This window comes from Ciconia boyciana, chromosome 11, assembly GCF_034638445.1.
Source record: "Ciconia boyciana chromosome 11, ASM3463844v1, whole genome shotgun sequence".
Classification (NCBI taxonomy): Eukaryota; Metazoa; Chordata; class Aves; order Ciconiiformes; family Ciconiidae; genus Ciconia; species Ciconia boyciana.
In genome coordinates this window covers 2,221,943-2,232,645 of record NC_132944.1, presented here as the reverse complement: position 1 = coordinate 2,232,645, position 10,703 = coordinate 2,221,943, and the positions used below count along the sequence as shown (strand labels likewise).

The window sequence follows — 10,703 nt, the reverse complement described above, 5'->3', positions numbered from 1 at the left end:
AGGAACACTAGCTTTGTATTCTCATGTTTTGTGCTACATTTCCTGTGTGGCCTTATAACCATCACTGTCCCGCCCGTCCCTCACAAGTCTGTTTGTAAAATGGGAGTAAGAGATAAAATACCTCCTAAGAACGATGTGTTTTTACAACTTTTCATCAGTGAATTCACTGATGTTTCTGTTGAAAATCAGACAGAACGCGCTACTGAGAGCCTGTCTCCCTGGAGCCAAGACGCCTTCATCCTCTTTGATAGTGGTAGCTCACAATACAACCTCAGAATAAGTATTTGCATCGTAGTTGCATGTATGATTATGAATGTGATGAGCAAGGCTCAAACTGGTAACAAGTTCACTGCGTCTCAAAAGAGAAAAAGGCATGTTTGCTCCTCACTAACTAGTGAAAATGCTTTGCATTTTATTCAGGTACTTTATTTCTTTTTTAAATGCACCACCATGTCCTCCTGCATCCAGCCCTGGCAATAAGGTGCAGGATCACCGTTACCTCCGTTAACAAGACGTGTAGGTAGCACTGCATTCTCCCAGGCAGTTGTGAGTGTCGTGGCCATGTCAAGGGTTTGTTACAGAGCCAAAAGCAACCGCTTCAAGCGGAAAATTATCTGTCTGCCGCACCTCCCACAGCTACGAAATTTCATCCACCCATGCATCTCAAATGCCCCTCATTATGGAGCTCATCACTCATTTCAGGATGGGTGTTCCACACAAAATGTCATTCTTCTCTCGCTTCATTAAATCGCCAGCGCAGTTGGTTTGCAGCCTGGGGACACTGCTGCAGCATCAAGGATGGCGGCAACTAGAAACGCAGCGCTGCGGTGCAGAGGTCGCCGGGGAACCCGGTCCTCCTCTCCCTCGCGTGGAAGCCGTCTCCGCGTCTCTCCCCTGGGGCTCGCCGCGGAGCCCAGGACGGCCCGTCCCCCCCCCCGCTGCCCGGCTGCCGCCGCTCGCAGCCCGGGGCTAGGACGCCGCGTCCGGCCACCCCTGGAAGTGACCTGCGCCACAGCCGCCGCCGCCCGCGGGCCGGGCCCCGCAGCCATGAGGGACCGCGGCGCCGCCCCCGCCGCTTCCGGCCGCCGCCCCCCGCCCTCCCCCGTCCTCCCGCGGCCGCCGCCAGCGGGGCGGGGCCACCCGCGAGACGCGCCCGCGCGCCGGTTGCGCGCGCACGCGCGGTCGCCCGCCCGCGGCCGTGCCTGCCGGCGCCCGCCAGCGCGCGGCCTCCTCGTGCGGCGGTGAGGGGTGCGTGGCGCGTGCGGTCGCCGTGGCGACGGGCGAGCGGCGGCGCCCGGCCCGTGGCCGCCCGGTAGCCGCGGTGGCGGGCCGGGGTGCCCCGCTGCCCGCCCGGCTGCCCAGCGCCTCGCGCCAGGCGGGGCTGCCGGCGCCGGGGCGGGCTGGGTGCTGCGTGGGTGGCCGCCCGGGCGGGCGGGCGGCGCCGCGCCGGGGTCCCGGCGGGCGGGCGGAGCCGCGGGCTTCGGTTATCCTGGCGGGGACGGGCCCGGCCCTGTGTAAAGGCCGTTCCCGCGCCTGGGCGTCCGCGGGGCTTACACCCCTCTGCGCTGGTCGCCGGTGCGCGGCAGAGCTGCAGCCGTGGCGCTCAGGTGGTGAACCCCCCGGCGGGCGTGTGACGGCGAAGGTTCCCGGTCCCTGCCCTTCCAGAGAGCCGCGGGCTCGCCCGCTTTCCCTCGTGAAAGGGGTTCCCTCTTTGAAGACGACAAGCCTGCCAAGCCACTGCGCTCTCTTCACGATTCATTCCCGTAGTTATTCAAAACGGGTTATATTTAGGCACTTGCGTGCTGCGGTTTCTGCTGTTCTCCTCGTTCGTCTGTTCTATTCTTGAAGCGTTTGCAGCAGTTTATGTACTCGCCTTTCATCTTCAGTTTCCTTTATAAACTCTTGGCTGAGAGCTATCCCTGCCTGGTCTTCAGGGGATACTGCAGCGCCCGAGAGAAACAGATGAACAGATAACACTAGCAAATCGCTGCTTATGTTTGTCTGGCATAATAGTTAGAGAATTAAACTTGGATTATGCTGTAGGATTTATTGCTAATTTGCTATTGGGAAGGGAATACTGCTGAAACATGTAAAAATGGGTGAGCTTTAACTCCTGAACGTTAAATGTTGCGTTTCCGCTTTTTAGGAGGAAACATTAATATTAGGAAATGGCAGAAGCAGTTTTTCATCCCCCAAGAAGGAAAAGAAGAGTTTTTGAGTCATTTGAGGCTCCCTTTCCTGTGGATGTAGGTGGGAAGGATTTCAGAATATGCCAGGCTGAAATAATTAACAACAATGTTATTGTGAGGAACCCTGAAGATATCGAGCAGCTTTATAACAAGGTGCCGTACCCTGTTTGCACAGTATTTTTAGTGTTTTAAACGTAGGTAAAGCATAATACGTGTTAAAATCTGCCTGCCTTTATGCTTTCCTTCCCCTTCAGCCTCCAGTAATCCTCCGTATCTCCCTCCTCTCCCGAAACCAGTACAAAACATATGTTTTGTATCAAATGTGAAAAGTATTTCGTTCTTAGCCCAGCAAATACATTTTGGAATGAAGTGACGTTGTGAGCTAAAGAACAGCTGCAAAGACTTTGTGTTTGTTATGTTTATTTCTCCTTTCAACATTTTATGCAACCTTGCAAAAGCATTTTCTTGATTTTAAAGCTCAGGAGGTTGCAATATTAATGTTTTGTAAATGCTTGTATAATTCTTTTAACTTCAGAGTGATTTCTTCCTGAGTAAAATAAGCTACATTAAGCCTTTTATGTCCGAGTACCATTTCACCACCGTTCTTATGCAGTAGCTTTATCCATCTCTTTGTTTTCTATTACGCAGTGTCACAGCGTTGATACACAGGTGTTTTCTTCTGCATCTGCTTTCAAAAGTCTGCTTGGAGATGTCGACTGACAAATATTTAGAATTGCAGAAGAAGACCCAGCACCCTCCACTGGTTAAATCTTTGAGTGCAGGTGTTTAATATTGAACTAGTTATCAGAAGCTAAGCAACAAGCTTTAGGCAAAGCTTAAATGCTGCAGAATTTCAGTTACTTTTTTCCAGCTGATCTTGGCAGTCAAGGTTTTCTAATTTGGAAAGAAGTTCATTTCTGTGTCATGATATAATAAGGATTTTTCTTTTTCTTTGAAGGGCTATTTTGGAAAAGGTATCCTTTCCAGAAGTCGACCAGTGTACAGCATTTCAGATCCTTTACTGGTTACTAAGTGGCAAGGTAAATTGTGCCCATTTGTACTTCCATCACTATTCTAATTGTTCTTTTCACTTTTCTTCACTCATTGAAGATAAATGTTTATAAATTACACACAGAAAAATAATCTCTCTGCTGTGTCAGATCAAGGATCTCTCTCTCCCCATACCTGATGATGGCCAGTACAAGGTTCCTAGGAAAAAATACAAGAGCAGGAAACGTATGTCGATAGCTCCTTAGTGCATTCTCCTAGCCTTCACTGGTTTGTTGCTTAGCAAGTCTGTAAGTAAAGGTATCATCCTTGGACTTTTCTTTGTATAACTGTCCAGTTTTTCTTGGTTTTAATCTGTAGATTTTAGTGTCCATGAAATCATGAGGCAAGGATATGTGAAATTTTTAATCTGCTGATAGCCAGTTACATCTAGTCTGCTCTTGGCTGGTTATAGAAAGACTGTCATTATTCATCTTTTCCATGACAGTTAAGTCTCAGTAGACAGCACTGGATTTTATCATATCCCTCTGTAACTGTCTTTCTACGGGCTGGAGAAAAATAGTGTATTTAGTTGTTCCTCTTGTGCCAGCTGTTACCTCTGTACCTTTTCTAGTTCTGCTGTGTCCTTCTTGAATACAAGTGGGACCAAAATGGCACAGAGTATTGAAAATGGGGGTAATTACTAGCCTGCAGGTTACCTCAGTGATCAAAATCACATTGAAACATTTTTATATTGATGAAACAACGTATGATTTTTCTTTGTACAGGTGCTAACATAAACATGCCTATAATTGCATCTAAAAAGTAAGTTAATTTACACTAATTTATTCTTGGGTTTTTTAGGAAACAGATTATTTTATATTTTATCTTACTGGTTTTCAGACTGTTAGCTGTATAAATGATGATGACTACTTGCTTCTATTTCTTTTCATTTCGTTTATAAATCACATTACAAAAGCTAGAAATAGAGTAGGTGATATTCAGCATGGATTTTCATGTAAGCTTGCAGGCATTAATTGCTGGATAGAAGATTGAGTGCATGCATAGTAGTATGGGTAATTAATTCATAATAATATCAAGCGTAATAAACTCCTTTCTCAGCTGAGGAGGAGAAAGAGAAGTTTCTGGGGCAGGCTATTTAAAATAACTCTTCCATTTCCTTATTGAATTATTATAGTGTGGGCTGAAGCAGCTCTTGAACTTTTATTAATACATGAATGTTTTCCTTTTTTTTTTTTAAAGTCTATTAACATTGCTAGTTTGTACATTTAGCAAAACAGAGTATTGCACCACATAATTGCTTCATTCCACTTAAATAGTATATGAACTAACTGTTAAGAGTGTGCAAGTTAGTTACTCTGTTTGCTTAAATCTTATGATAACTCTAAAAATTTTACTTTATTTAAATTTGAAAGTTATGCTCCTTCAGTCCTCAACTTCAGGTAAGACAAACAGTAGCAATATTACTACTGCTACTACCGCTACTACTACTTGCAGAAACACTTGTCATTCTTATTAGTCTACTTTGTAACTGCTTTATGTGCCAGCAAATACAGCTGAGCATCAATGAAAGTGTAATTACATTGGTGCAGAAAATGCATCATGATCTGTCTCAGTAGAGATCTCTAAGTGCAAATTATATGGTAATTAAATCATAGGACAAAGAGGAGTCTTTTTTTGTAACAAAAAGTACAGCACTGAATTACATAGCTTTGAGACTTCAGAGGGACTTAGATTTTGTGTTGACACATGAAATTTGCATTTAATTGTCTTTGTAGTTCTTCATTACCTGGTCTGTAATTGCTGTGTTAGGATTTTGTTTTGGGAAATAAAGAATATTGTACTAGAGTTGTCCAGGTTTGAGTAAGGACAGCTGCACTCAGCTACCTGTAACTTCCACAGAATGAAGATTAATGTCTTCAACTGGATATTAATGTTATCTTCCAAGGATAAATAACTGAAGGGACACTGAAAACTCTATCATAATTGAAAAATACTAGAAATATTTACAGCTTTCAGCTACTGTCTCACTGATAGGATTATTATTATTTCTTGGGGGGGGGGGGTTGGTTAAAGCTGAAGGTAGTTTCTGCTGAAGATTTTTACACTGGTGTTTTTGCTATGCCATTGCTGTTTCAAAGGTAGTTAAAACAGAGTTTGAAGATACTATTCTCAGTAGTTAGCTGCATAATAGATGAAGTGTGTGAGAGCTCCATATGCAAAGTCTTGTTGCGTGTTTTAATGATGCAAGCTCTGATACCAAGATGTTTTTGCAGGGAATTCAGACTTAAGGCTTCCATGGGAGAAGGGAGCTTTTGCCTGGTGAAGTTCTTGCTTCTTGAAACTATATAGCAGTAGTCCTCAATGCGTAGTTCTTGTGCAACATTCGGTAACGGTGTTTGTTGCCACAGAAATTTAAAAGGCAAAACAAAGCCAAAGAAGGTAGCAGAATCTTGATGTTCAGTAATGTCGTCTGCAGCTTCCTGAAGACTAGAGTCCCATTACATTGTGCGTGCTTGTATTTTGCATAGCAGTTGTTGGGGTGTGTGTTCAGATTTGTTTTGTGAACTGTGCTGAATCTTCTTTTTTTTTTTTTTTCTTTAAGGTGCTTGTTTTTAAGATGTTAATTAAAGGATGTAATACCCTAGAACTTCTGATTTATTTTACTTGTTTACTAGGTACCAGTGTCATGTTCAGTGGGCTAAAAGTATTTTGCAAGAGCAAGGATTTGATGACTGCTCAGTTACCAAAATTCTTGAAAATTACACTAAGCCTCTTGAGCTGCCATTTTTGGAAGAGGATAGAGCTGAACAAACCAGTAATAGTTGCGACAGAATGGGCCCAAGTACAGAAAATACAGAACTTTCCAGACAGTCTTCTACAGATACTGGAAATGTAGTAGCCCTAAGTCCTGAGAATGAAGGCTACAAGAAAGCCTGTTTGGAAGGAGATCCAGCGTTTGATCCTGTGGCTGTATGTGGCTCTAAACAACAGGAACAAGGTGACTTAAAAGAGATAGCTGAAGTGTCTTGCCAGAATCATGGTTTTCTCGTGCATTGCGGCTGCAAGGCTAGGGAGAGCACCGAGCAAAGATCTTGTGAGATGATCAAGTCAAAAGAATGTGCTCCAGAATATGTATTGGTGCAAGAGGAAGAAGAAGGTAGCTTATGTCCTGAAGATGACTCTGCTCACGCGCAAGAAAATGTAAGGATAAAGAGTATCCTAATCTCTTAGAAAAATTATATCATCAGTGCTATTTTCAGAACTCGGTAGTTTTTCCAGTTTAAAGTTTTAGTAATACAGTAAATTTTTCTTGTAGCTGGTCAAGACGGAAAAACTAGTATGCAGAAGAAATCCATTTAGGATTTTTGAGTATTTACAACTCAGCTTGGAAGAGGTATGTTTCAAGTACAGTACAAGTTGTTTTACTTGTAATCTGAAAAGTAAACATTAATCTATGTTACAATGTAATTTAATACCTGTTTCTGAAGTACAGCGTTCTCCTGCGTCTCCTAAGTATTTGGATTATCTTAGTCATTAAACTTGTTTTTAATAACCTGCAATAATTACATGATATGGTTAAAAAAAATATGTAGGGTCCAGTCCCATTCACTGTAGATGAATAATCCCACTGACAAAGAGACCAGTGATAGGACTTAAGTATAGAAATACCAGGAATATAACATTTATATAAATCCTGCTTCGATTGTGCTGCTTCTAAATATATTCACGTGTGTTAGTTTTAACACAGTGCCTTCAGGACTCTACAGCACATGCATAGATTTTTTTTGTTGTGCTGTGTCTGTTGAAATGTAAAGGTCGTGAAGACAAATCGCAAAGGAAACTTTCAGGCAACTTGTTTGTCGTGATGACATGAGGATTCTTGTATAAAATTAATTTGAGCCTTTGTTCTTGCATGGAATATAAACTACAGGAAGAGTCTAGCTGTCAGTTAAACTTACTCTGTTTATTTTTTTTAGGCTTTTTTCTTGGTGTATGCTCTGGGATGTTTAAGTATTTATTATGGTGAGGTAAGAGATTGGATTAATTTTGGATTGCTGGGGATACCATTAGTTTGGATATGTTTTGGTCTGAAATTTTTACGTACTGTGGCAGTATTTTATGCTGTTCATTCTGAAGGAGGAAATACCAAACAGAGTACTTGAGAATTTTTTCTTATAAGTAATGATATTTCTGTTTATGAAATACTGGTCTGAAATTTTTATGTTTACCAAGGCAAATATAGTTAAGCACAGTCTTTCTGTAGAGAAAGGTTTTTGTTGTAACTTAGGCAGGCAATATGGGGAAAGAAAGTATGGGAGGAGTAATATGGCAAATAGTCTCTCTTCCCTGAAACAGGAAAATTCCTTGGAGTTTTAAGCATTAATCTATATCAAGCTACTGTTAATGTAATGACAAAATAACTGAAACTTATCAGATTTTCCTTTAAACAAGGCATTATGGGACTGATCGTGAAATGCTAAAAAAACCCACTAAATGGAGCAGCAGGTTTCTGTCTTATATTTAGGGATTCTGTATTTTATTGCCTGAAGTTCATGCTCTTTGCAGTAGACGTATTTGATATTTGGCTGTTATGCTCTACTGCACAAAGTATTCTATATCTGCTTAATATTAATATAGTCACATTAATGCCTTTGCTTTTGATTTTTAGGAGCCCCTAACTATTTTGAAGCTATGGGAAGTTTTCAGCGAAGTGAAGCCCAATTTTAAAACTACTTACATGGCGTATCACTACTTCCGCAGTAAGGGTTGGGTCCCCAAAGTCGGACTGAAGTATGGAACTGATCTCTGTGAGTAGCTTCCTTAAAAAGATTGAATCATTTGCAACTGACTTCTTTTCAGGCACTGCAAGACCCCAGTGCCAAAGATTCATTCAGTAACGAGCAGCTGCGTGACTGGAGCAGGCTTTGCTATTTGCAGTGGGCAAGACATCTTTGGCTAGACTACGGGTTAGCAATAAAGTTAGGATGAGTGGACTGTAACATATCCAGTAGCTGAGGACATAGCTCAAAAGGCCTGTTGTTTTGCTTTGTGAGGTTAATAATTAATACAGGATTGCACTGAAGTTCCCTTCCCAAGTTTCTCTATCCCCTTCTAAACACATCTTCTGCAGTATTAACATGACAGTCTCTGGAATAGCAGGTTTGCATCTAGATCCCAATTCACATCAAAGTCCATGCATCTAGTTATTCATCCCGTTTAATGGAAGCTGGACTTCTGCTGAGCTTACTGCTAAGACTGTTTCTCTATATGGTTGGGATTTTTTTTGTGGAGGAGGAGGGGGAAGGGACTTGCTTGTTTGTTAATGGTAGGGTTTTTAATCTTACAGAAAAAATTAGTAGTGTCCATAATCCCTTGCTAAATAATTCAAGAACTACATTCAGCTCACGTCAACATAAACAGTACAGTAATGCCTGTTGTTACACGAAAACGTGCATGAAGGGAGATATTTTTAATGTATGCATGCAATCCAGCAGGTGTTTTAATACTGCTGACACAGTTATATAATTTTGGGGTTTGCGTATTTGAGCCTGTCGAGGTTGTGCAGAGCTAGTCCTGTAGATCAGTGTGTAGGTTTGGCTGAATTCAGCATCACTGTTCTTAGTACCCTGGGCTGCAGATGGGGTTTTCATACTGGTCACCTGATGTGTACGTGAAATTGGTATTAGTTTGTTCACTGTTCATTTGTGTTCTGGCTTGAATTTGTTGTTTAGCATATCACTGCCTTTGGATTTGTTCCAGACAAAGGAATTGGATTAGTTTAAGGCTAGTAGGAGTTCTGCCTTACTCCTGAGCTCCTCTAGCTTCTTGTTCTTTGGCAGTACCTTCTTAGAGTTGATATTACTACAGTTGCTTATAATGGATAATTTGCAATGATGGTTGTCGCTGGAATGAAGTGCTGCTCGTCCTTTTCCTGATAGGGTCTATGCTAGCCAGCTGTATAAGAAAACCTGCGCTAGCTAAAGCAAGTCCCCTCTTACAAGCTCATGACAAAGGGAAGAGAGGAAATGTAACCATTTAGCTCAGTTACAGCAGTCCAGCTGCAATGAGTCTTGTGTACCCTTGGATAGAGAAGGAACTTTTAGTGGGTCCGATGGGCAGTATGTAAGAACCTGTGCCCTTTGCCTCTCCTAAAACTTGTGGAAGGTGCTTGCTTGGAACAGAAACTCAATGGCTTCTTGTGATCTTTTACTTATACTCCAGTGGCTCAACTTCTGTTGCAAATACAGCGTTAAAAGCATGAGTCTGTTGCAGACAAATTCCATCCTAAACTTTTTCCCATGGCAATTGCTAACTGTCCTTTGGCTCTTCTACTTCATCTTTTACCTGCCACTCCCCTGCCCTGACTCACCCTGCTGCTCCCACTTTTTTTTGTCTCTTCCCTCTCTCCCCACTTGCTGGGACAACTTAATTCTGAGCAGAATTCAAAAGTGTTGAAGTTTTGTCTTGTGTAATTAAAACTTACAAAACATTTGAAAATAGTTATGGACCCAGGTATTAAACTCAGATGGAAACTCTGTGATTATTTAACTAAGGTGTTTCTCTTTCATTTCAGTGCTGTATCGAAAAGGCCCCCCCTTCTATCATGCAAGGTTTGAAGCTCGTGTTTCTGTCTAATTTCTTAGTTTCAAATTAGTAAATTTCTCTCACACAGTTTTAGTATCTTCACTGGCTAAGCACGTATTCTTCACTCAAAATACTTTGCCAGATACATTCATACTGGGAATGCAAAAGTCCTTTTAGCAGAGGTATTAAATAACACAATTTCATTGAATTCATAGAACAGGAGTAAGACATTAAAAAATTGAAAGTTGCAATGAGCATGTTTAGCAGTCATATGACAAATGCACTCAGGAAAGTAATTTGATTTAGTAATTCTGACTTTTAAAAATATATGGTATGGATAATTTATGTAATTTGGGAGAAAAATCTTTTAAGGGATGATAATTGTCTTTATTCGTTAGCTAGTCAGGTTGAACTCCTAGATAATAAATTGATTATAAATGTCAGATTGGCATTCATAGGAGAATGCTACAAGCGTCAGCAGAAGGGTGGGGAGGGAAAGTGCCAGTAAGCATATTCACAAGTTCATCTTTTCTCCTCTTTTCCTAGTAGAAAGAGACTTAAGTTTCCCAACTTGCTTACTGTGTGCTGGCATATTGTTTAACACCAATTTTTAGGCTCTAATTCTTAAGTTTCACGATCTTCCTAAAACGGTGATTTTCTTTCTGTGAATTGTCCTGTCTGCTTTGTTTTCCAGTTACTCTGTCATTGCTGAATTAGTTGATGATAATTTTGAAGGTTCTCTTCGCAGACCACTCAGTTGGATGTCTTTGTCTGGGTTGAACAGAACAACTGTTAATGCTTCTAAGGTAAGTGTAAGATGCTAGTTATAAAATAGCTTTAAAATTATAAATGTACAGTTTAGTTCCAAAGAACGGAGTTGGAGAGAGGCTGGAAAGAGAATCCTTCTGTTTCTAGTCG

The 10,703-nt window shown here is 41.7% G+C and overlaps 1 protein-coding gene across 5 annotated transcripts in view; it reads left to right on the top strand.

Annotated features, from left to right (window-relative positions):
* The first annotated feature begins 1,124 nt into the window (after positions 1-1,124).
* TSEN2 (tRNA splicing endonuclease subunit 2) overlaps positions 1,125-10,703 on the top strand; it is a 17,268-nt gene continuing 7,689 nt past the window's right edge. For 3 of the 5 annotated variants that reach the window (XR_012044659.1, XR_012044660.1, XM_072876364.1), the window contains exons 1-10: positions 1,138-1,248; positions 2,147-2,342; positions 3,148-3,229; positions 3,965-4,001; positions 5,876-6,401; positions 6,517-6,594; positions 7,178-7,228; positions 7,870-8,008; positions 9,775-9,811; positions 10,480-10,591. Coding sequence is in view for 3 of the 5 variants with exons in the window: in XM_072876364.1 (XP_072732465.1) it covers positions 2,169-2,342; positions 3,148-3,229; positions 3,965-4,001; positions 5,876-6,401; positions 6,517-6,594; positions 7,178-7,228; positions 7,870-8,008; positions 9,775-9,811; positions 10,480-10,591 (1,236 nt within the window). In the remaining 2 variants the exon portion in view is untranslated. Of the gene's footprint in view, positions 1,249-1,632; positions 1,764-2,146; positions 2,343-3,147; positions 3,230-3,964; positions 4,002-5,875; positions 6,402-6,516; positions 6,595-7,177; positions 7,229-7,869; positions 8,009-9,774; positions 9,812-10,479; positions 10,592-10,703 lie in introns of those variants that run through there. The other 2 variants (XM_072876365.1, XM_072876367.1) reach the window with 2 other exon arrangements.